General features: G+C 51.9%; 1 protein-coding gene across 3 annotated transcripts; it reads left to right on the top strand.

The window, feature by feature from the left end:
• Nucleotides 1-856: 856 nt before the first annotated feature.
• FGF1 (fibroblast growth factor 1) lies at nucleotides 857-25,305 on the top strand. Of its 3 annotated transcripts, none has more exons than XM_051794236.1 (4): nucleotides 857-1,161; nucleotides 17,900-18,092; nucleotides 21,916-22,019; nucleotides 22,700-25,305. In XM_051794236.1, exons 2-4 carry the CDS (start codon nucleotides 17,924-17,926, stop codon nucleotides 22,889-22,891), a joined length of 465 nt encoding a protein of 154 aa, XP_051650196.1. In that variant the 5' UTR covers nucleotides 857-1,161; nucleotides 17,900-17,923; the 3' UTR covers nucleotides 22,892-25,305. The 3 variants fall into 3 exon arrangements, with proteins under 3 accessions (XP_051650196.1, XP_051650194.1, XP_051650195.1); XM_051794234.1 differs by having other exon boundaries at nucleotides 866-1,161; nucleotides 22,697-25,305; XM_051794235.1 differs by lacking the exon at nucleotides 857-1,161 and adding an exon at nucleotides 3,723-4,037 and having other exon boundaries at nucleotides 22,697-25,305.
• The last annotated feature ends 714 nt before the right edge of the window (nucleotides 25,306-26,019 follow it).

Consider the following 26,019-nt stretch of genomic DNA (forward strand, 5'->3'; position numbering starts at 1 on the left):
ACATCCATGTTCTGCCCCACTCCTGCCCATGCAGAGGTCACTCCTGCATCCCCTGAGCCACAGAGCCAGGCTGCCCTTCCCCAGCACCCCACTGGCCGCCCTCAACTTCATCCATGGGGCTGAAAGACATAAATGGGATTAAAATAGTCAGTCCTGACACTGCTGAGCGTTTGACACCAGGATGTGCCCAAGGATGTCCCCAGCAGAGCCCCTAGGGCAGGGACAGACAGGACACAGCACAGACCCCCAGAGTTCCCCCCCTCACCCATGTCTCCACCTGTCCATCTCCTCCAGGTGCTGGTGGGATGCTCCCAGCCAGAAGGAGGGGAATGATGGGCAGCACACAGAGTCAGGGCTTTCAGTGGTTCATTCCAAGGCTGCTAAAAGCTCCAAGCATATTTTTAATGCATTTATCTCCCATCAGCTTCCTGCCAGGCTGGTCTGGGGGGGAAACGGGCAGAAAGAGGCAAATGGTGCTGGGGAGACTCCGACTCTGCAGTTGAGCCAGTGCCAGTGAGAGCCCTGGTCCCAAAGGGCAGGGGGAGACCATGGGATGGAGGGGTGACCAGGCACGGTGTGCCCACCACAGCCTGCTTCCATCACCCCTCAGCTGCACAGAGCAGAACACAACAGAAAGGGCTCTGCAGCAAGAGAGGGAAAGGGCTGGAAGCAGGCACGGACCATGAGCCGGTGGCAGGGTTTCACCCCGTCCTGCAAGCAGACAGGCAGAGGTCCTGGGAGGGCCTCCGGAAAAGGGGGAGGCTGGATTCAATCCTTGTCTTTCACCTGGGCTGGAGTCCAGCCCCAAAATAGCTGTCCAAAAACAAGATCACATGAGAGGAAAAAAATAGCAAGGCGAAGGATTATCCATACTTCCTTGTCCTATGTGGGTGCAGAGCGGCAGCCGGCACTGCCAGCCACAGTGTTGCTCTGGTGTCTGCCGGCCAACACCAGCCACTGCCCAGGACCTGGCACATTCCCGGTGCCTGTGCCCATCTGAGGGACCCTGCCTTGCTCTGGGATACCCGTGAGTGCTGCGAGGGGTGTGGGTACGATCGCTGTGGGAGCTGCTGGCTCCGGGAAGCGGGGCAAGGGGCAGGGTGACCCCAGCTTCCCAGCCACCTCTGCCACCCAGCCCTGCACACTCCGACTGACCCTCAGGTGAGTGCCTCTTCCAGCATTCCCCATTTCCCCCTGGCAGAGCACCCTGCAGAGCCACAGCCTCCCAGGGGCTTTGGAGCCCCTTCTCAAAGAGTCTACACCGCACGGTCCTGGTTCCGGAACTCCTGGCCAAGCTCACCAGCTCGGCCACACGTGTGGCACTGGGGGACAACTGGGGTTTCCTTTTCCTCCCTCCAGCTCTGGCAGGAGTGGCTTTCTACCATCGTGAAGTACCCAGCTTGTACTGGGCTGAGCAGTGCTCACTGAGTCCTTCCAGGAATACCACTCCAAAAGGGATGGAACCAAAGCCAAAGGCTGGGGGATCTTATGGATCTCATTTTAAATATGCAGGACGTTTCGCCTAAGTTGTCTTTGCTGCAGGACCATGGTTTGTGGGGATAAGAAGCTGCTGGGGCAGTAGGTGCTGGGGCTCAGCTGCCCACACACGCACTGCCTGCGTGAGCTGGTGCCAGGCAGAGAGAAGCACCTACAGCTTCCTCAGGGCTCCATAGTTAATTATTCACTGTGCTTCCAAACAACCCCAGGAGGTGTGCATTATTTATGGGACTCAGAGCCGAGGATACTGGTGGGCGTTTGAGGCAGTGAGGTAAAGAGGTTCCTTACCCCACACAGAGGCAGGAGCAGGAGAGGAACAGGAGCAGCAGCCAGCTGCCAAAATCCATCCCCAGAGCCTGGGAAATACCATGGGCACCTGCTGCAGCTGGGGCTGCCCAGGCAGGGCCAGACTGGGAAGGGCAGAGGGAGGCAGAGCTGCTGCTATGGCAGTGCCCCAGAGTACCACCCATCCCCTCAGTACCCCCAAATACCATGGGCACCTGCTGCAGCTGGGGCTGCCCAGGCAGGGCCAGACTGGGAAGGGCAGACAGAGGGAGGCAGAGCTGCTGCCATGGCAGTGCCCCACAGTACCACCCATCCCCTCAGTACCCCCATCTCCTCAGTGTCCCCATCACTGCAGTGCCCCCCGTTTCCATAGTGACCCCATCCCTGCATTGTCTCCCATCCCTCCAGCTCTCAGTGCAGGGCCTGGGGTCACTGCAGTACTGTCGGTGTCTGGATTTTGGCCAAGTCTCCTCTCCCCTTGTGCCTGGTGCAGATCCCACTGCCCAAGCCTGTGTTTGCTCCGCGTCCATACCTCACTCTGGCTGTTGGCTCTGTCCCGGGGCCGTCTGCCTTCAGGACAGGCAGAAAGGACACCATTTGGCAGGACACCATCTGCAGCGCTCCGTGCCCTGCGTCACACCAGGGCTGCTGAATGCCAACCACAACCAGGGTGCAAGGGGGACCAGGCAAGTGGGGAAGGCTGGGTTGCAGGGAGGGGCCAGTCTCCCTGCAGCTCCAAAACAAGGGGGGGTGATCCCTTGAGTGAGAAGGAGCAGCATTTCCTAATCTTCCTCATATACTCAAAACCCCAGTGCCTTTCATCCAGGACAGCCAGAGGCAAAGCCAGAACTGCCATTCTGTGAGATTCAGGAATGTTTGGCTATAATTTTTTTTATTTCCTGAAATAGCAGGAGGAATGTGTGGGATTGTTCAAACTGGGAAAAAAAAAGAATAGTGCTATAGCAGGAAAGGCCATAGAGTCCACCTGTGCTGTGGGGTGCATTAGGAGCCATCTGCACCAGCCACTGGTAACCACAGTCAACTCGGGAATGTTTTATCCAAACGTCTGGGCTCACAGCATTTCCAGCCCGGAATGCCTGTCCAAACACACTGGCTCCACGTGAGCTGGGACTAAAAGCCTATTCTGGGTGAGCCTTAGATAACACAGCCTAAACACCACATCAAAGTGCTCATGGAGCCCGGCCAAGCGCTGAAGTCATCGCTTGGGCTTCATTAGCCCTGCAGCAGCAGCAAACACGCAGCGACCCGCAGCCTCACACCTCGCACAGCTGCACCCCAACCTGTACCCAGCCTGTACCCCTTGAGCTCGCCACTGGCACCCCGTAAGCCCATGAGCTCACTCCTGCCACCTCACGAGCCCACCTCCCCGGCATCTCAGGAGCCCACAAGCCCGCTGCTGGCACCTCACAAGCCCACCACTGGCACCCCAAGAGCCCACTGCTGTCATCCCACAAATCCACCCTGACATCCCGTGAGCCCATTAGCCCACGGCTGGCACCCCACAAGTCCAGCCCTGGCAACCCAGCGAAGCCGATGCCCCGGCACAGCCGCCCTGTGGTAGAGCCGGCATCGGCACCAGGCACCAGTTCCCGTCCTCAGGGACGTAGAGCTGCATTTTATCTGGCTGACAGCGCTCTCGGGAACACTTCGGCTTTTAAGGCCAGGCTCTCTCAGTGCCAGCGGGAACACAGCCGGAGTAGCCCTGCGGCCGCCCCTGCCCCGGCCCCTTCTCTGCGGCTGCCCAAGGGGAGGGCAGGGACACCGTGAGCAGGACAGGCTCCCACGGGGAGGGCAGGGACCCTGTCCCCGCTGCCCGGGGCACCCGGAGCTGATTAGGGTGAGGAGGGTCATCGCCTTCTCAGAGGGTACTGAGACACCCAGCACTGCAGGAATGTCCTTGGCCGCAATGATGGGAGAGGGAAACGCGAAGGACAGGAATGCTGATGCTCGTCCAGCATTTGGGGGGTTTTCGCCGATCCTGCTGGCCGGGGAGCCTCAGCCCCAGCCCGCTGGTCTGACCCGTGGTCGGGCAGTGCAGGCAGGTGCCCGGCTCCGCTGCGGGAGTGGATGCGATCGCGCACTGCCGCCCCCTTTCCCTCCCCCGCATCCTCCCGCCGCTCCCCCGCCCCGAGGCAGCTCCTCCTCATCCTCCTCATCCCCGTTCCCTGTGTTCCATCCCGGTTCTCCCCGCGCGCACTTGCGGAGCCGCAGCCGGGAGCGCCGCGCAGCCGCCGGTAGGTGCGGGGCGGGGGTGGGCAGCGGCGGGATCCGCACCCGGGACGCGGCGGGCGGCGGGGCTGAGCCCACGGGGGTCTCTGACAGCCCCACGGGAGACTCACACGAACCCCTCGGATCCCCATGCATGCTCTGCCAGCCCTACGGATCCCCACTGGCAGCTCTGGGATCGCCGGGGCATGCTCGTACATGCTGCACCGAGCCCTACGGGATGCTCTGGGTTCCCCCTGGGATGCTCTGCGAGCCCTATGGATCCCTATGGGAGGCTATAGGATCCTCACAGGATGCTCATACCTGCCCCATGGATCCCTAAGGGTTGCTCTGCCACCCCCACGGATCCTCATGTGATGCTCTGCCAGCCCGATGGGGTGTTCTAACACACTCACAGATCCCAGTTGGATGCTCTGCCAGCCCAACGGGATGCTTTAACACCCTCACGGATCCCTATGGGATCCTCTGCCACCCCCACGGAGCCTCACAGGATGCTCGGGTTCCCCATGGGGTGCTCTGCCAGCCCCATGGACCTGCACAGGAGTCTCTGGGATCCCCATGGGATGCTAGTACATGCCACATGGATCCCCAGGGAGTCCTCTGCCACCCTCACAGATGCCCATGTGATGCTCTGCCAGCCCCATGGGTCCCCATGGGAGGCTTGGAGTGAGGGGGCAGAGGGAGGTTCCAGAGCACAGGTGTGGGGTGGGTAGTGAGGAGGCAGCAGGTCCCTTCTCCAGGGACAGTTTTAGGGAGTCAGTGTGCTGCTCCCCCCAGCTGGGACAAACCCCCTCAAGCCCTGCAGGTGCCCCCAGACCCGGGGAGATAGGAGTGGTTCCGCAGCCAGGAGCATCATTCCAAATAACACTCTCCAAATTACTGCAAATTCACCTAAAGCTCCGGCCAGAAGCAGAAGCCCAGATCAGAATTTAAATTGAAATATACATGTAACAGACATACAATAAACTAAAAACATTTTAAATGGCAAAACACAATATTTGGACCGTTAAAATAACCAAACAAACAAAAAATCCCAAACAAAAAAGAATGATATAGTGCAGTGACACAGCACTATAAATGGTTCATTTTTGATGCAAAAACCAAAATAAAGTCACAGAACCATAGAAGGGTTTGGGGAAGCCACAGTTTCTCTGGACAGTTAAGGGTGATTGGGGATGCTCCATCCCTGGAAGTGTTCAAGGTCAGGTTGGGCAGGGTTTGGAGCAACCTGGTCTAGTGGAAGGTGCCCCTGCCCATGGCAGGGAGTTGAACTGGAAGATCTTGAAGGTTCCTTCCAACCCAAACCTTCTAGGTTTTATAGCTGAAATAACACTACTGCAGCAATTATCCTGATGGGCCTGTCAGCCCTGACTCCTCATCACCACCGTGCTCCAAGCTGAGAACTGTTCTCTCAGCCAAACCAAAGATGCCAAATATAAAGACAAATCGCTGCAAGGCTTGAATCACCCTGGCTGGGGGTGCAGGTGGTGTCAGGGCTGAGCCTCCTCACCCCCCCAGGGTCACATGTCCCCACTGCCACTTTCCGCCACCTGCAGCCTCTTGGTCCCTTTGGGCCATTTAGCAAAGAGGAAACTCCCTGACAGAGCAACAGCTCCCCATCCCTGCTTTGTTGAGGGTCCGGGGTGCCATGGGGCTTCTGCTCTCGAGCTGAGTGTGCAGCTGATCAGGAGTAAGGGCAAGGAGCTGTAGCCAGATGCATGATGAGCTGCCTCAGCTGGGAGTAAGATCAGGGTCTCAGGAGTGGGAGGAAGGCCAGGGTAATTTAGGGAGCTTGGGAGGAAAAGTTTATCCCCTGGGCTGAGGTGGAGCTGGGAATGAAAGTTTATCCAAAGTTCTATCCAAAACTCTATGCAGAGTTCTAGGTCTGGCTGGGGACCTCGGCAGACCCAAACTCTGTCCAGCCCAAATCCAAAGTCTGTGTTCCTGCACATCTCGAGCCCAGAAACCAGAGGAAGTTGGGCTGACTCGGTGTGCAAGGAGAACAATTGGACATTGTGCTGCCTTATCGCCACTGAGCCCTGTCCAGGCCCGAGGAACCGATTAAACTTTAGACCCCTCTTTGCACAGACCTTCCCGTATGTCTCATGTGCCTCTTCGACCTCTCACCCCTTTCCATCCTCCTCTTTTTTTTGGTCTCTGCCTTTCCTTTGGCCTCCCTCTTTATTTTGGCCTCCTGCCCTTTTCAGCCTCTGCATTTCTTTCCCCCTCCCACCCTTTCTTGGCCCTCTACCTTTTTGCAGCCTCTATTTTTTCTGGCCTCATTTTCTCTTCTGATCAATCTTTTTTTTCTCGCACACTCCTCTACTTTTTTTTCTCCCCAACCTTCTTTGTGACTCCACTTCTTTTGCAGGCTTCTCATCTTTAGCCTCCATTTCTCTTTCAGTCTTCCTTGCTTACTCCATCTCCAATCTTTTTTGCCCTTTCTTTTTTGGCCTCAAAACACATTAGCACTTGTATTATATCTTCCAACTCTTTCGGTAAATATTCCCTAAAGGAAAATGTATATTCCAGGGAGGTAAACCCTGCCCTGACCTAATGGGCTGCCCCTGAGTACCAGCACATCTCCCTCCTGGGCACAGCAGGCACTGACTCATGGCTGGGGCATTTTTAGGAATCCTGCATACATTGTCTGCCAGTGCAGAGCTGTCAGGGATTATTGTGAGGGCTGGAGGCCTGCCTTTCAAATAGAAATCTCACAATAGAAATCTCTTTGCAGAAGAATTTTTTGAAAACCCGTTCAGCAAGAGAGAACTATGGCTTTGTCACAGTCTCTGCTGTGGATGCAGGAATCGTCCCTCTCCCTCTTTGTTTTAGAAAGGTGCTTGACTTGGTGTTTCTCAGCAATGGCAGTTCCTATTTTTTCCCCTCGTTTCCAACATTGGTGTCTGTTGGTTTAAAGAACCAAAGCAAACACTGAAGCACAGAGCAGCCACAGCAGCAGTCGGTGACTTGCAGGTTTTATATTCCTCAAATTCTGTTGGTGTTTAACAGGGAAGGTGGCACTGCCCACCAAGGGACAGGGACTCATGCCTCATGCCTGGGTCATAGGCAGCCGTAGCCTCCAGCCCAGGGAGGAGGCAGAGGCAGGTCTGTAGCATGCAGAGCACCCAGTACCTGCAGGTGATAAAATTCTGGCTGTCACAAGCCTTGCTTTCCTCTCTAAAAGCTTGCTAAGGAAAAGAGTATAATAAAATGCTTCACTTCTAGCTGTTGAATGTGGCAGACCCTCACAGTGCCAGGGTTAATATTTGGGAATTCTCTTGGAAAGGACCCCCCTTTCTCCTGCTGTTTGTGCTGACCCAAATCCCCAAACCCATTCCCTTGCCCAGGGTACACACTGGGCCAAGAAGGCTGCCCAGGGATGGACCAAGCAAAGATCCCATAGACAGCACCCAAGCCCAGGATACTTGAGCCTGGCAGCTAACCCTGAGGATAAAGATCAGAAAAGAGGCAGAAAAAGGTTTGCCGCGGGAAGTGTTTCACAGGGTGCAAAAGCTGGGCTGGCTGCTGTGCCCAGGGTGCCACTGACTCACGGGGTGACATCCAAAACCCTTTTGTCCTCTACAGACTCCTTTCAGAACTGTTGTCTGCTGTGAGGCTTTGCCCTTTGCCCACAACGGTCTGGACACACAGTTCATACATGACTCACAACCCACTTGCACTCACAAAGTCTGTTCTTGGTCCTGGCTCTTAATTTAGATCTGTGCCTCAAGAGCTGAAATCTCAGATCTTTCCTTCCCACATCTCTGGGGTTGGTAAATCCGCCTGTCCCACCTGCAGACCACCCTTACCAGCTCTCACCTGTGCAGGGACATTATTTCTGCAGAATCATAGAATGACAGAATCATTCAGGTGGGAAAAGCCCTCTAAGATCATCAAGTCCAGCCATTCCCCCAGCACTGCCAAGCGCATCCCTAGCCCATGTCCCCAAGTGCCACAACTACACATCTGTCAATCCCTCCAAGGTGGAGCCAGCCCGGCAGTGACCCATGTGAGGGTCATGGTCCTGCACCCCCCCGAAGGATGCAGGTCCCACCGGACACTCCCTGCCCAGGGGGCCAGGCAGGCAGCTCGCCCAGCCTGCAAGCCCACCTTGGGGGCACAGTCACCCTCATCTGCTCAGGGTGGCCCCCAATTGCACACTGAGCTGTCTGACCTGTGCTCAGTCACAGAACAAGAGCAGGAATGGGAGCTGATTCCCTCCTTCACTCTCATCCCTGCTGCTGTGGTGGACAGGAGGGGGAGATCTTTACCATGACAAAACCTGCTCCGTGCGTCCAAAGATGAACTCCAGATCCCAGCTGTTTGCATACTCCAGACTCTCTGCACGCCATAAAGCCCCTGAAAATTATGCTGATCATGGGAGCTCAGTGCTGGATAACCCAGCTGCTTCCTGCCCATCTCCCTGCCACATGCTGCCTGCAGCAGTCACTGAGGGCACAACCTTCTGCATCCCTGCACCATCCAAGCAGAAGATGGAGCACCATCCACCCCTCCACATGTTTCCAAATCCCCCAGACATGGCACAGGGCCATCCCTGTATCCGTGACTGGTAGATCCCAAGGCTGTCCTGCTTTTACCTAACCCAGTTATGTTTTTCCCCAGAGAGGTTCCTCGTTTACCCCAGAGAGATCCACTGTTATTTCTCCAACACCTGCACACCCCCACAGGGCATGTGGGAGTTGTACACAAAACTACTCAACTGGGAACATTTTCCACTAGAATTTCTACCTCCTTTTGTACTTAAGTCTCAATTACAGGTCAAATCTTGGACATAAAATACAAGTATTTCACATCAAATAAAACACTCTCCCCTCCCCTTGCTTAATATTCCCATTGTTGCAGGGTGTTCACAAAAGCTTCCGACTGATGGGAAGAGTTTACTGGCTGCCAGACTCCAAAAAGGGATTTTGGAGTTCACACCTAACTTGGTGTGGGTGTGATCCTTACCAGGTGCACACATGTAGGTGTTCATAAACCACAGCTGGGGGATGCTCACTGACTCCCTGGGGATACTGCATCCCAGTGTGGGGCTGAATGTGCAGCTCACACCTGAGAAAAAGGTAAAAACTCATTGGGGTCCTGGTGACAGCACTCCCAGCTGGGCAGGGGGCACAGCAACAACTGTTCCCCAAACTGCCTGGTTGTCCCAAAGATTTTGGGTTAGTTTGGGGCTTTTTTCCCCACTTAGACGATTCAGGGCATCTGTCTGCCTCGATCATTGTGAGCATCACAGCAGAGAAGTTGTGGCTGCCCCATGCCTGGAAGTGTTCAAGGTGAGGGTTTGGAGCAACCTGGTCTAGTGGAAGGTGCCCCTGCCCATGTCAGGGGGGTGGAATGAGATAACTTGGAAGTCTCTTCCAACCCAAATCATTCTCTGATCCTTGGCTGCATCCCTGTGGGCCAGCCTGACCCCCAGCTTTCCCCTAAACCAGCTGTGGAAACACTGGGCACAACAAACATCCCGATGTCTTTAGACTGCCCACTCAGGAGCTGGAAATAGCCAGTGTGGGTGTCACCTCTGGGGCTGAGGTTCAGCAGGTAGTTAAAATTGCAGCCTTCTCTCCTGCACCGTGCTCTTTGTGGTGGTTTGTTGTTTACAGAGATGAGAAAGGGTAGAAGACACTTCAAAATATATCCCCTTCCCTCTGAGGACTCTGTAATGGAAACCTGTGGCAGCATCCAAGGCAGGGCACTATTTTCCTTGGAGCAGTGTGGAAGTTCTACCTGCTGTCACACAGCCTGTGGTCACAGATGTCACAGCAAGGACCAAATAGGTGCCCATCTCTATACAGACACAGGTGCCTTGGTGTGTCCCTGTCTGGGACAGGAGGACCAGAATTAGGGCTGTACCTTCCACCAAGGTCTGGCAGGTCCTGGTGTGTGACTCATACTCCTTTCTAGGCTGGAGATGAGGGTGACAAACATAGAGCTCAGTGTCCGTGGCCTCCAGAACCACCCACTACTGGAACTGAGAATTCCCCAAATTTTGCCTAAAGACCACGAGTCTCTACAGACTCTATAGACCATAAGAGGTGGAGACGCCCAGCTGCTCTCCCTAGTTTACTCCAGTGGCTACTTATCCACACTAATTATTCCAGGTTTTTTGCTAACCCACTCATTTGCATTGAACAAGATTCAGCTCTGAGCTTGCCTTGCTCTGATCTTTCATCTGAAATGCCCCTTGCACGCTCTTATGCACTGCAGCTTTCCGCTGGAAAGCATTTTCTCCAGTCCCAAAGTCATGCAGATAAGAAAATTATTATTTATTGGAGGATTTTCCTGGTAATAGCAATTATTATCTCAAGCTTTTATTGCACTGTTAAGTTATTGAGCAACAGTGTGCACAGGAAAACACAGCCCAAGCTCCTTACTCATACAGCTTGGAGGAAAAAAACCCAGGAGGTAGCATCCATGGGTACTAGACACTGAGTTTAAAATAAGGTATTGAGCAACAGAATTAAGAACAGGATTCTTCCAGCCAGTCTTACTTAGAAGTTAACAAGAGCAGCTGTACAGCCCTTACACAAACATTGCAGGATGAACATCATTAACTCCCTGCACATTATCATAGTAAATCACTGCTGAGCTTATGGTGAACCCAGGAACCAAGTGATTTTCCTTGGAACAACCCAGACCGAGACTCTGCTGAAGGAAGTTGGATTTCTGAGCGATGATATGTCTACTGATGGTTAACCACGAGGATGGATGTGGGGTTTCACTTGGCCTGGAGATGAAACCCTGGATTCCATCATCCTCTACTTCTTTGGGGAAGGACACGGTATAAAGGCTGAACCCAAACTCAAATCCCAGTTTTGAAGCTGGAGCCAACCCTCAGCTGGGCTTGGCCCCCCTTCAGATGGCCAGCTGCAGGAAGTCCTGCCTGACACCACATGAGCATTCCTCCTTTTCGCTCCTAATTCCATCCTCATGAGTATAAGCAACAGCACACGGAGGTGTCGGACCCGTCTGAGCGCCGAGGGGTTGGCGAGGGCTCGCGGCTGACGGAGGGTGACCCAGAGACTCAGTGACCAGGCACGTACCTGAGCGGGGCATCGGCAGGAGGCTTGGCTTGGGGTGGGACTGGAGGGCTCAGGCAGGACGTGGTACAACAGGAGAACCAGATCACCCCTTGGATTAAGAGTACTGCATAGAGGGAAGTTTTGGGGCTAGAGTCTGACATTTGCTGTCATCTGTCCATCCTTCTGTCCGTCCATCCGTGGGCGCACAGGGCAGCCACACCTGCAGGGCCGGCCCAGACAGGACAGTCAGGGCTTTGTGGTCTGACACTGTGCCCAGTGTCCTGCACTGACACCGGGGGTGGGTGGCAGGGGGATGGTGACATTTAAAAGCCCTGTGAAGTGTCACCCAGCTTAACATCCCTCCTGCCTGCCAGGAACTGAGTGGTGGGTTCTGGGCAGGGCGTGGGTTGGGACCCTACTGCAGGGACCCCAACTGTTTGGACCTCCCCAGCCTAAGGGCTGCTGAGCAGGAGCCAAGGGGCACGTTGAGTGCCCCCTGCCCCCAGGGGCTTCCTACCTCATCACAAAACATTACAACCAACAACTGATAAGGTGTTACAGCATCTCCTGTGGTTTCCCCTCCCTCCAGACACTTTTCCCTGGGAAGCCAAGCACAGGCAGACCCAAGGAGGAAAGGTGCCCAAAGCTCTGCCCTTAACCAAGATAGCAAACACCCAAAACAAGGTACCTGCACCTGGTGTGTCGTCCCTGGGTCCTTGGCAGCTTTGGCAGCAGAGCCACCCTCCTCGGGTGGCAGAGATGAGACGACGACGATGGTGTAACTCACGGCACATGTCAGTGGCTGCTCCCATCCAGTTCCATGTGCCAGAATGAGGTGCTAGGAGGCAGCAAAGCATAGGAGCAGGGATAACATTTTACAATGGTCTCAGCACAAGCTTGCGAGAGGGAAAGGATACTTTTAAAGGGCAGACAGCACCTGCCATCTCCTGGAGGAAGGAGGAACCCTGGGAGTTTCTCCACTAATTGCCTTTTGTAACTAGGACACCTGTTGCAGTGTAGCAGAGCCAGACACGCCCTCGGCAAATCCCCTAGGATGAGGTGGGAAGCACTGGGTGTAGCTGGGCTGCTCCCAGCTGTCACCTCCTGCCACTTTCCTGCACAGTGGTCACAGTCACAGCCACGGCTGCAGTGCCAGCCCTGGCAGCCCAGCCCTGGACAGCAATCTCTGCTCAGACCCTGGTCTGAGGGAGGACCAATACCAGCATTCACAGAGGAGCCACAGCCACCCCTCCTCATAACTGAGCAATGGCATTGCCTCTTCTGGAGGTGTCCCCTTATTCTCTGGGAGCTGCACATCCTCCAGCCAAGGATGGGCTGAACTTTGGCAATTCTCTGTCCAGCATGTTCTTTCAATCCAGCAGGTCCCACGCATCCGGCTTGCACTGGGAGTCTGGGCTTAAATCCCCAACATGAGGTGGTGGGATTTGTGTCTGCAGCCAGTGCTGCTCATCTACGTGTCCGTGCTCTTGGTCTGAATCCAGACAGAACAGAGGGGCAAGACCTTCCTGGCAAAGCTCCTGCTCCCAGGCTGGACTGACTCCTGGAGCTGGAACTGCAATTAAGTTAATCACCGGATTGCAAAGGGCCGTGGGTGGGGAGGTGGGAGAGGCGGGAAGGTAATTAGAAAGTGGGTCATCTCTTGGTTTTCCTGTCTCCCCACAGACACCACCAGTTTGCTGGGATGTTGTACTGGCTGTCCCAGTGTGAGGCAGCATCTGGGCTGTCCCGGGCTCACAGCCCTGCATAAGTCACACCAGGCTCCAAGGCAGGATACAAGGCTTTCCCCTGGGCATCCCTACAGGCACAGGATTTTCTCCCTTCACCTGGGATGGGTTGACCCCTGTCCCTACCTCCCAGGCAGGATACCACCTTTACCTAATCTATCTTTACCATGATGCTCCTGGTGTTTGCCATCAGCCATTAGTGATGCAAACTCAGTAAAATGCTAAAAGTTTCACTCCTACCTGTTTGACCTGCCACAAATCCAGTGTGACCTGAGTGGAATGACCGTGTTTCCTGGTAGAAAGCAGGAGATGATGACAGCAGGCATTAGTTAAATTGATTTCTACACTTTTGGTCACACTTCATGCAACATATTCCACTTCCAAAGGGCAAAACCTGGCTGATAAATATTTCATTGAGCAGTTAATCACATTGCTAGAGATAAAATCACCTGGCCATAAGCAAGACCAGAAACGAGCCAATGCATTCTGCTGATACACACAAAATGATCTATTACATATTTATTGTATACTTTGCCTAATCATTTATTAAGTCACTCTAAGAGGATGCATAGTCCAAGGAATTTAAGTCGTGCCTTGCACCACCAGCCCTTGGGATGGGAACACCAGACCTACCATGCTGCCTCTCCTGCAGCAACCAGAGCACGAGGAAACCTCTGCCTGGTCTCTAATCTTTTCCTGGGTGAGGAAATCTATCCCATGCAGTGGATCTCTAAAACTTATGATTAATAAAATCATTGTTTATCCAAGAGATGTTTATTCCACGTGCCCAGGTGTTCTCAGATTGCCCCAAAGCCGTAATGGGCAGCCCATAGGCTGCTTTGGGAACCCTCAGGACAGACAGTGGGTGGAGGAAAGCCACAGCCTGAATTCCTTAAAAATATTCTACCTGTTTTAAGTGCTTTTGATTCCCATATGAAGTGTCTGAACTGCCTGAGAAGTTACTGTTCTATCCAGGTGGCTGTAGTCAGAAGTGGGAATGGGAAAGGAGCCTATCAGGAGGTGTTGCTGTCTGATCCCAGCTGAGTCACATACCCTGGTAGAAACAGGATTTCTACTTTAATGGATAAAATAACACTTTCCAAAGTAAACCAACTGGAGTGTTTCCACTGAACTCACCAGAGCTGGGTTCAGGGGACGCTGATCTCATTAACTGAACCTTAGGAGACTCCTGGATTTAGCAGTCTCTCACCTCTCTGGAGTACTCCTTGGAGTTCTCTGCATGATCTTTAGCTGATCATCTAAATGACAATTGTGATTAACTGCACTCTTCATCACTGTAGCCACACAGAGACCATACAGAACATTTCTTTCCAACCCCATATAAAGGCTTGTGTCCAAAGCCAAGGACGAGTATTTGAGTCAACCTCCAATCCGGTTTAACCCAGTATGTGAGATACTTCTGCTTTCCTCCACATAGTAGCCAGGTATTTTATATCTAAGGAAAAAAGCCAGGCTCACCTTAGTTGGCCACCTCCTAGTTTGAATTTTTGCTGGCTACTTAATTGGTGCCACAGGAGACATAGAAGAGTCACAAAAGTTCCTGGCAATCCAGACGTGCAAAAAACTTTTGGACCATTAGCAGTCCTCCAAGTTGCCATCAACACCACCTTTGTCATGCAAGCACTCGAGACAGCAGTGCTATCTAGTGCATCGACTTTAAAACAGGAAGGGAAAACGACCCCACTCCTTTTCCATGGCTCCCAGCCTGCGCTGTTATTTCAGAGCTCACACGCCCATTATTGGCAGCACAACCAGCCCTCGATGCTCAGACTCGGATGCTTGCAGAGTTTGGGATTTCACATCAAAGCCACTGGTTTGGCCAGTGATAAAGTTTGGAACCAAAGCCAAACTTCTCAGAATTTCACAGCTATTCCGGTCCCACGCCGGGCTCATCTCCCCTCAGTGCTGCAAGGAGCAGGCACGTGGCAGCGCTCCAGCCACCACAGCTCAGCAGGACCTGGATCAAGTGAACATTCGGATTTAACTCTCTTTTTAAGTCCATTTTGTCCTTCAGAAGGCTATTTCTGATCCTTTGGGGTGCTGACCTCTCCTTCCAGGAGAAAGAGCTGGGTGCCACCAGGCACCCTGGTGGGACCCTTTGCCCCCTGTGCCACAGACAGAGCTGGGGCTGCCCTGGAGCAGGTGCCCTGGGTCCAGCTCCCAGTGATTCATTCTCTGTGGGGGTTTTCTCTTAGCACAGCACAGGAAAACTGTTACACAGAGGTGGAGGAAAGAGGAGCCACAAACACAGCTGGTCTTGAACAAACACTGTCCAACTCAGCTCCAGCTCACTGTCCTAGTGTGGTCGGCGGGGTCAGTGCTCAGCAGCAGCAATCTCCTACAGCAATCTCCTCTTGGAATATTTTCCTTTCTCCATGGGGCACCAAATAATTGCTGGAGTGTGGTGTCTCTCAGCTTTGCTTCTTGGAGAGAGTGCTCTGTTCTGCTTTGAGCTATTTAATAGCACTGTTGGGCTTCTACCCAAAGAAATAAGGCCCTTTATGTTGTCTTTGGTTCAGGTTCTCTCTCTCACTCGTGCTTTTTAATTCCCATAAAAACCTAACATGTTCCTGCCAAAAGTATAATTGTAGGGCCATGAGTGGTGGTGTGTGTAGAGGAACGACTCTGTGGTCATAAAGTATGAGAAGAGCGATAGTATTTAGCACAGAGAGACAACAAGAGTGGAAAAGTGTTCATTCAGCTTTTCTGTGGTAGTTAAGGCAGCTGTGAGCACCAGAGTCATTCTAAAAATAGCAAAAAAACCTTAAAGGAAATAAGTAATGATGAAGAAGCTGGTCTGGTCAAGCCACCCAGAGATGCCCTCAGACCTTCAGGTGACCATGGGGAGAATCCAGCCCATTCCTTGCTGCTGCTGGCTGCAGGGTTTGCTGAGATCCTTATTGGAGCTCTTGGATCTGGGGTATTTCTTTCTCATTACCATCCATCATCAACCCAAGAGACTTCTGAGTGCCTTTTGCACTCAGATAAAGGTTCAAGAAAAGCTTTGGTTCCAGGAAATTACACAACGGTGCTGATCTTGATTAATGCTCAGTAACACACCAGAGCCCTGTGGGCTGCACTGGGTGACTTAGAGGCTTTCCTTCAGAGGAGGAGTTGGCAAGAAAAACTGAACTACTGCATGAAAAGTACAATCTCTTGACAGGAAAATAAATTTAGGGACCAAACACTCCGAGAAATACCTGATTCACCTGACAATGGTGTTAAAAAAGGATTTTGAGTTTGTATTTGGCTGCTTTGAAAACCATTAGGAGCTCTTGTGTGTTGCTTCACCAATCTCAGGGAAGGGGGGGGCTGGCCCATGTTATCACTCCAGAGAGCACTTCCCAAAATCCTGATCTGTGTTGAGCGGGGTATCTGAGAGCAAGGAATGAAGTCTGTGTGTGAAGCAAAGCTGGTGCAATGGCTGGGAGTGCTTTCAGCAACAGCCATAAAGTCTGTACGTCCAACTTGCAAACGTTTTTATCCTCTGCAGGCTTCTGGGATCCATTTCAATGACTAGTTTCCCCTTCTTGCAGCTGCATTTGCAGATTTAATTACTAAAGAGTTTAGGGCCAAATGTTTAGAGATACTATGTATATATACGTGTGTGTGTGCGTCTGTATTGCAGAGAGTTGCCGTCCTTAATATCTCCCAGGGCACTCAAAGCACCACAGCAAACCCACACAGTGTGGTACTGGCTGCATCCCAATGTACCAGTAGCACATCTCAGTGCTAAAGAGACATTTTTACAATCTATAAACACATATAAACAGTGACTATAAAATATTTTCCATAATCCAGCTATGGGAATACATGACATTTAAAGTAATTTCCTGTATCTAGATTTATTCTGTGGCATGCCTTTTTCCGTTCATAAATCCACTTCTCTCTAAGCACTATAGAACTCTGCATAGGAAAGACAGAATGAATTCACGTGAGATTTTAAATGTAGTTTGTAGGCTAGAACGTGAATGTACCTGGAATGTGTGTGGGACTCTAGTCATCTCCCATGTCATCTCCTGATGGCACAGCTGTGAGGGCAGTTCTCACCCTCAGACATCCACAGCATCTTCCTCTTATCAATCTGATGCCTTCAGGTTTTTGCACAGCGTCTGCTGAAACATGGATCATGACCATACAGTCTCCTGCAAAATGAGGTCTCAATATAATCTTCCACTAGACCAGGTTGCTCTAATCCCTGTCCAACCTGGCCTTGAACGCTTCCAGGGATGGGGCAGCCACAGCTTCTCTGGGCAACCTGTGCCAGGGAAGAATTTCTTCTCAATATCCAATCTAACCCTGCCTCTGTCAGTGGGAAGCCATTCCCCCTTATCCTGTCACTCCAGGCCCTTGTCAAGTTCCTCTCCAGCTCTCCTATAGCCCCTTTAAACACCGGAATGCTTCTGGTATATTCATGGCATAATCTAGACTCACAGTTCTTGGTTTTCATATGGTCTTAATCACTGTCTGGGTAATCCTCAGACTCACCCCCAGGCAGTGAACAGTCCTGCCCCCTGCTCATCTCCCACCACGTCTAATGTTTGTTCTGACCTTTTCTGTGTGTGTGTTCCTGGGTCAGGTGAGCCAGTGTGCCAAGATATGAGCAATATTTACTACCTGGCATGCAGTGGGTGTTGCAATTCCTGGTCATAATTGTGTTTGAGAGTCATAATAGTGGAGAAAGTTATTACCTGGGCTCCCTTCCCGCCTCTTGTGGGTTCCAATCAGACACTGGGTGTTTTTCAAATTGGTTTTTGAGTGTATAATTTTAGTACATACGTCAATAGAAAGCAGAACAAAAACAGAATTCACTATGATAAAATTAAAAGGACAGAGTCCCTCCCAGTGAGGAGACAGCCCCCCGCCACCTCCCACGCTGGAGGAGCATCACCTTTGTGTCACTTTGTGTCACTTTGAGCCATCACCGCTGTGAATCACCTGCCCTGCAGCCAGCTCAGGGACCAGCAGGGACCCCTGGGCTCCCCCCCTTCCCTTTAAAGCCCAGGAGCAGCAGCGTGTGCCCAGCACTTGGTGCCACCCTTGCTGCCACATCTCTTGCAGCTCGGCTGTGGGAGAGGCTGCGGGATGGCCGAGGGAGAAATCACCACCTTCACCGCCCTGACCGAGAAGTTCAACCTGCCCCCGGGGAACTACAAGAAACCCAAACTCCTGTACTGCAGCAACGGGGGCCACTTCCTACGGATCCTCCCGGATGGCACAGTGGATGGGACCAGGGACCGAAGCGACGAGCACAGTAAGCAAACCCTATGGGTCTTGGTGACCTCCTTGCTCCTATGATTTCATCAGCTAGGATGGGGGGAGCTGGGGAAGACGGGCACTGGACCAAGGTTTCTTTAATCCTGGTGGTAACACACCTTCCAGGAGTCACACATCTATAGCCCATAGGCAGAGCAGGGGAGGCAAAGTACGTGTGATATAAAAGTACAGATATAAAGTACATAAATAGATATATGAAGTATTAAATCTGACACTGGTCATTACCTCATGAAAGGCAGGCAGACACAGGGGAGGCAGCAATGACACAGCAGGGCTGGGTCTCACAGGGAGCTGGCAGAAAGGGCTTAGGGCAGCCTGGCATCCCACACACAAAGCTATCACTTGTGCTATCTCTGCATTTGCATCTGTTTGCCACAGCAATTTAACAGGTCACCCATGGCCAGGGTCTCATCTCACCTGTCCCCATCCCTGCAGTCGGTGATGTTGGTGGCTCCAGCCCATGGGACTTTGGGGACCTGCTGCTGGGAGGAACTGCCCCCACAGATGCCACCATTTGTCCTACCAAGGAGTCATTGGGAAGTTTTATGCTTTTTGAGCTCTTGCATTGCCAAAAACTCTTCAGTGGGTTTCTTTAACCCGATGCCCAGGAGAGCTGGACCAGCCACACAGCAAAGTTCCTGGGGGCTCTGTGGGCAGCAGGACCAGGCTCTTCCCTTTGGCTCTCGGCAGAAACCTCTGGGTACACCATATCCTGGACATTTACTGGAATATGACTGAGATCTGCCAGGCTCCTATCCGATTAGAAGGAAGGGCTGGGAGGAGCCAAGTCAGCCTTTATTTACTTTAAACTGCAAGCACACGTGGCTTTTCCCCAAACTTAACCTTTCCTCTCACTATTGTTGTTTTAATGACAGGCAGTTTATAGTCTAATTACAAACACTGTCTCCCATCACTTGCCCAACACAAGTGCTGGGGGATGGATGAGGATGAGTCTCCTGAGGCTGGATGAACACAGAGTGGGGCTCCAGCCTCCAGCTGGGTATGAACCCAGCACCACCTAACCCTGCTCAAACCCCTGGGAGAGACAGACAGGACAGTGACCCGAAGGATCTTCAGGAGACAGGACCAGGCTCACAAGACCCACAAGGAGAGGTCATATGAGCTCAGCCAGTGTCTCTGCAGCATTTTTCAGAGGTTTTGCTGGAGTCTGAAGGGGAGGTCACAGTCAAGATGGCATCTCCTGGAACATGCGGAGCTACCAAGGCCTTGAGCATCCAGCTTCTGTGCCCCAGCATGGCATGGATGCTGCCACACAGCCCAGACTTTTTCCCTCCAGAAAAACAAATCTATCACCTGGGAGTGAGCTGTTCCCCACAGCCACATCGCACACACGGGCAGTGAGTGCAGGCAGGTCCTGCACCCCAGCACGCTCACACCTCCCCGGCTGCTGGCCTGGGGCCACGTGTTTGAAAACCTCTGCCAGAAAGGAACCTCCTGTAAATGATCTCATAAACTTGGATACAGGAATGTACTAATATTTACAGAGGAAACTCCTGGAAGGGCTGCATGCCAGCAGAGCAGCCCTGCCACGAGGTGCCCTGCTCTGAGCACCAGCAGCTGCCCACGGTCCTGCCCCTGTGCCCGGGAAATGCTGGAGCTGCTCAGCACCATCCCCTGGCGTGCAAGAGGAGCAGCCCAGACCGTGACCAGCACCATGGGATACTGCTCACCCAGCTGGGACAGGCACCTGCCAGCCCCAGGGAGGGACAAGACATGGGAACACCCACAGCTCATTGGGAAGCTGAAGAAGGACACAGAGGCATTATAGTCTGCATTGATGCTCTGCAAACTGCCCAAGCTCATTTTGCTCCTGACAAATATCAAAAATTCTTATTTTTATCTTGAATGGCCTTGCCAGCTGCTAGCCCTGGAATCAGGGAGGATCTCTAAGGAGTGCAAGAGTCTTTCCAAGCCCTTGTCATTCAGGCCGATGTCAGGATTCCCTCCCCACATCCTTTGTTGTTGTGTGTGGGCATCCCAAGCTTGCACTGTGAAATGGGAAGAAAACTTACCAGGACATTGCAGACCACTTAGGATGAAGCTTGTTTCCACAAACAGCCTTATTTTTCCTGTTTCATCCCATTACTTCATGGAAGGAAATCAGGCCTGTAAAAGGACACAAGAAGCACAAGCTCCTTCCTCCGAACCCACCATTCTCCCTTCGTCTATGGCTGAATTGGCAGCCGGAGGATTCTCACTCCCCTCTCTCAGGGACAGCTTTTAGGACAGTATCATCATTTTCATCCCATTCCCCTCTTTCCCCCTGGATTGCTCTTGGGGCTGCAGCACCACAGCGAATGTAGGTGGGCTGGGGCTTTCCCACTGCAGATTCCCAGCCTAAACCAGACATGCACTGGGACTGTGTATTCCTGCAAATCTGTACCCACACAATTTCCTAATTAGCCATCATTTACTAAGCAAGACATGCAAAAAAAAAAGAAGGAAGAATGTGAACCATTACAGCAAAGATTTCACTGGGAAGAGTGTTCTGCCAGGCCAAGAGGTAACATTGCCTTTTAACTCATCTAAATAATGATAAATAAATTAAATATAAACAGGAAGGAAAGAACTGGAGCCGAGGCATCCGTTCATACTTCATTCAAACCAATCTAAATATTGCTGTCATAAATCTCATGAAAAAAACTGTCTAGGAGATGGGAATGATCACTTGGAAGAGCTGGAATTTGCAAGTCACACTGACTACAGCCACAGAGCCACAGTCTCCACACACACTGGTGGGGCTTTTAATGGCTCTGGCTGCAGCGTTCCTGCTCACCCATGAGAGCCCCGTGGGCTCCTCCCTGAACACACAGCACTGGAGAACTGTCCTCCCAAGGCTTCTCTCCAACTAAACAGCCTTTTCCTGATAAATATATTAAGCAAATACTTGAGCCAAGTTTTAATCACTTTCCAAGACTCCTGTAATCAGCAAAGTAAGGAAAAAAGAAACCAGACAAATGGAAAGTTTAAAGCTGCTGGGTGAGGTACAGGATGCTGAGTAGAGCAGGATGCTGCAGCTCCCCGGCTCACTTCCCTCAGCACAAGACCAGAAAAGAGCTTTTTTTGCCCTGGAGTTTCTAGCTGCAGTCCAGCGTTGGGAATGGGGATGGAATCTGGTGTCCAGCGGCTGCAGGGCCTGAGGCAGCTCCCATTGCTCCCACCCAGGCTGTGCCCTGGCAGACCCAGGTCCTGCTTCAGCATCAAATCCGTGTTAGCATTGCACATTCGGAAAATCTAAGGTGTGACTACCTACAGGAGGTATTTTTTTAAGATGAAGATCAGCCTTTGACATTTCTCCACTCTCCACCTACAGTGCCCTGAATAAATCCAGCCACAGTGCACGGCTGGATGGGACACGCTGGATCAGGAGTTTGCAGTGCAGGCATCTGCACTCTGCCCATTGCTGGTTTAGCTCTCAAAATACTTCTTCATATGTCACTCCTTAAGTGTCTTGTCAAACCACATGAGAAATTTGTAAATTAGAGCCAGAATTAAAACCCCAATCTCCTGTGTCCCATTCCAGCATCGTAACCAAAAGGCTGCCCTTCCTTTGATGTAAAATAAGGGGAAAATTGGTCTTTGGTTCCTAAAGGATGGCTGTGGGGTTTCTTTGAAGGAGAGGGTACAAGGAGACACTTCTATTACACACTGTACTGTTTCCTATAAACACTTTATAAGCCAGGCTTTGGAACAAAACACCCTGCTAACCTTCCTAGCAGCTATTTTTTTCCCCTTTTCCTATTTTGATTTTAATGTTATTATTTCATTTTTACTTCCAGTCCAGCTCCAACTGAGTGCAGAAAGCGTGGGAGTGGTGTACATAAAGAGCACCCAGTCAGGGCAGTACCTGGCCATGGACACCAACGGGCTGCTCTATGGCTCGGTAAGTGGGAGGATCCCGTGGGACCAGACACAGAGAGGGTTTGAGGTTTGCAGAAATCTCATAGCTCTGAGTAATGCAAACCACAGGCAATAATTAGGCTCTGTCTGTGATTCTGGCAGCTGGACAGTCGCTCTGCATCTGGCTTTATTTTGGGGGGAAATAAATAAATAACCAAATATCGCCATTACTGCCCTGCCTCCAACAACTATTGGATTTCCTATCTGACACTTGATAAATATTGTGTTTCATACCTGGAGCAGCAGCTGCTCTGCAGCCCTTCAGTAGCTGACAGCTGGTCTAGTGGAAGGGGGATGGAACAAGATGATCTTTAAGGTCCCTTCCAACCCAAACCATTCTGTGGATTTGTGCTCTGAGCTTGTAGCTGCCACCCCACATCTTAGTGCCAGAGCAGGAGCCAGGGCCAGGACCAGATGATGGAGCATGGGGCCGGACTCCATCACTGCTGAATAAAATGCCCAGGCCATGGACATGATGCTGCAGGAGTGGCCCAGGGGACAAAATCAAGGCTACTTACCTCCATGCTTTAATATGAGCTTTACTGGGGCATGGAGATCTCGGAGGTGGGTCTTGAGCTGGGATTACCACGTTAGGAACACACATCCCCATCCCCATGGCATCACCCCGGCTCACTCTTGTTCCCCCGGGCTCTCTTTCAGCAGTTACTGGGTGAGGAGTGCCTGTTCCTGGAAAGGGTCGAAGAAAACCATTATAACACGTACATCTCCAAAAAGCACGCGGATAAGAACTGGTTTGTGGGTCTGAAGAAGAATGGGAACAGCAAGCTGGGGCCGCGGACTCACTACGGCCAGAAGGCGATTCTCTTCCTCCCACTGCCCGTCTCGGCTGACTAAGCCCCATCCCAGAAGCTCAGAGACGACCCCAAATACCAAAACCTAACTGCTGCCGCCTCCTTAGAGCTCGTTAGAGCTCCGAGCTTTAGGTCAAGGCTTTACCAAAACTAGCCAAAGCAGAGCTCCTCAGCTCTGCACAAAGCTTTGCAGAGATGAGGGGAAGAGTCTTGACACCCTCCCAAGGGCCACCAACCCCCCCCGGCTCCCCCTGCCCCCCACTGTCTGCTGTTGTGTGCCATGACCACGCTGCAGCTCCTGGGGACAGGCACCCAGAAACCTGCCCAAAGGGCACCCCAAGGTCACCCCAGTTACCAGAGAAGTGCATGCTTTGTGTCCCCAGGCATTCTAAGGCAAAACCTTCCTGGATACTGTGTATTAATGTATTTATCTATCTAAGTATGCAGCTTCTAACGTACCCTCAAACAATCTCATATTGGACCATCAGTCCTGTTATCCAGGGCCAGCCTGGTGAATGCTGGCCAATATCCTTGGTGTGTTAAGCTGAACAAGCAGGCAAAGCTCCAGTCCCAGACCTTGGCCTCCCTCACAACACCAGTAGTGCTGTATTTCATGTACCTACCATATATTATTAGTATTTATTTATCAAGTAAGTACGTCTCTTCTACAATCTGTTCATAGGTAATTCCAGGCACCAAAGCCCCTTGATGCTGTCCCAGTGAGGAAGGGGCAGTGGCAGTCAGTGACTGGTGTGAAGGTGTGATGCACAGCAGGAAGATGCTGCATGACAGTGGCAGCACATCGCACCCATTCCCAGGGGTATTCCCCCCACTGCTCTGGTGTCTGGCTACATGGGGCTCTAAAAATGCCACTGGAGCCCCTTGATGACTCCCAAACCCTGTGAGAAGCTGTTTCTCCTCACCTGGCATGATGCAGCTCAAGAGCAGCTCAAGAGCCACTCCTGCCATGTGAGAGCATCACAGGAGCACCAAGCTGCCACACTGTACCCAGAGCATCCACAGCTTCTCTGGAAAACCTGTGCCAGGGCCTCACCACTCACCCTCACAGGGAGGAATTTCTCCCTAATATCTAATCTAAATCTACTCTTCTTCAGTTTAAAGCCATTCTCCCTTGATTTATCCTGCCATCATGGACAGGGACAAGAAGTGCTCCCTGCTCCCGACAAATCCAGATCAACCATCTCTACACAAGAGAGGAATAAAGAGCACTCTGCCTTGCATATTTCTGCAACAGCAATTAGTCACTAATTACTGCACTTTACAATCGCTCTAATTACTGCACTTCTGCACTTGCTGGCTCTGAAACCTTCTCCCCAGCACTGATAGCATCACAGGTAATCCCAGTGCTCCTGGGCAAACAGGGAGCTGGCATAGGAATGGCAGAACTGTGGCTGTGAAGGAGCCTGCACCAACTCCTTGCACCTTCTCATTGCCATGGCCCTTCAGTGCTGCTTCTCACCTGTGAGATCCACGTGGAAATCGAGTGGAAAGGTGAATTTTGCTAATCCTGTAGGTACCAGCTGCTCCTCTTGTCTTCTACACAGCAACATTCCTGTACAGCTGCCCACAGGGAGGGCAGATGGGTGGTCTTGGAAGTATTTACTCTGTGCACACTGAATGCTTGAGGGACCACAAACACAAATTTTCAGTTTTTACTTAGAATTCCCAACAGCCAAAAAGGCACATTTTTAATATATATATTTCTACATACCAACTAAAACATTTCAATTAGAAGAAAACAATAATGCTTACAAAAAATCTACTCTGCATTGTTGCCTTCCCCCCTCAAAAAGGTTAGGTACAGCAGTGGGATAACTTTGGAGTTTTTCAGTATCCCTGTGTCCCAGGTAAGCCTGAACAGGCAAACACCTGTGATTTGCAGTGTTGCCTTATTTTCACATCTAAGCCCATTAATATAACTCACACCAGAGCAGACACAGCTCCCTGCAACCTTTCAGCTGGCAAGCACTACCCCATGGAGGTGTCTTCATCATCCTCATGCGTTCCCTCATCCTACATCTGCAGGGACATGGATCCCTCAACAGGTTGGACCCCTCCACCTCTGGCATCAGTGCTGCTCTGAACTTCTAATCGCTTCACTGCAGTGGATAAGAGTTGAGAAGTACCTGGCAGTGCCCAGTAAGGACAGAATATCTGCCAAAATCCTGGATTTCAGCCAACAAGCTGCCGGGGGAGAAAGGCCAAGAGAGGGACCCTGGCTCAGCTGCTATCACAGGTCCAGCACGATATTCCTATGGCAAACAAAAAGCTGGGCAAGACAGAGGGATGTGGAAGGCTGACAACATCAACACTCTTCTTAAACACCGTGGTTGCTTTCCCTGTGAAAGACCGGGCTGTCACTCAAGTCAAGAAGTGAATGAATGCATGAGCGGGAGATGCAGGTTTCTAATTAAACTGGAAAGTTGGAACGTGTAATGCCGGATTTAGCTGTGCTGTCTTGCAACACCTCATTAACCCAGGGCTCTCCTCTCGTTAGGCTTCTGCCGCTCAGAAACCGCCCCCGCAGGTACACGCTCGACGCCCAGCCGGGGAAAAATGTCAACACTTGGGCTGAAAAATAATCCCCAGGGAAGCCACAGTAATTGCTTTAGACAGATGGACAAGCCAGGATGGCATTGCCCAGGGAAACCATGCTTACCTCAGGGAGTTTGTCCTCAGGGTGAGAGGTGAGGGGGGATAAGGGGGAAGGAAAATTATAAGATTTAAGAAAATCATTACAAGTGAAGATCTTTCCCAATAAGTGCAGGGAGCCCAAGTGTGCTGTGAGAGGTTTTCTGGAATGTGAAGGAAAGGGAAGGGAAGAAAGGAAAGGGAAGGAAAGAAAGAAGGCAGGGAGGTAGGGAGTGAGGGACAAGAAAATGCCAGAGAAAGGTAAAATCTGGGTCGGGCCATGCTGCACAGCTGGGTTGGGCTGTGGAGTGTGCTGGAGGGAGGGAACACACACCTCTGCTCCATGGGACAGTCCATCATGAGCTCCCTGTACATACAGGGCAGATGTCCTGCCCAGCACTCCCCATCTTTGTGTCCAGTTCTGGAGCCCTCACTCCAAGAAGGACATGGAGGGGCTGGATTATGTCCAGGGCAGGTAATAGAGCTGGGGAAGGGTCTGGAGCACAAGTCTTGTGAGGA

Source organism: Manacus candei, unplaced genomic scaffold (assembly GCF_025592945.1).
Source record: "Manacus candei isolate 608988 ecotype Guabito, Panama unplaced genomic scaffold, ASM2559294v1 h1tg000037l, whole genome shotgun sequence".
In the NCBI taxonomy this organism is placed as follows: domain Eukaryota; kingdom Metazoa; phylum Chordata; class Aves; order Passeriformes; family Pipridae; genus Manacus; species Manacus candei.

Excerpts from the sequence above, each read along its gene's own strand:
- FGF1 (XM_051794234.1), top strand. The coding sequence starts at position 17,924 with ATGGCCGAGGGAGAAATCACCACCTTCACCGCCCTGACCGAGAAGTTC. Across the intron at positions 18,093-21,915 it reads GGACCGAAGCGACGAGCACA|TCCAGCTCCAACTGAGTGCA; the intron begins GTAAGCAAACCC and ends TTTTACTTCCAG. Across the intron at positions 22,020-22,696 it reads ACGGGCTGCTCTATGGCTCG|CAGTTACTGGGTGAGGAGTG; the intron begins GTAAGTGGGAGG and ends GCTCTCTTTCAG.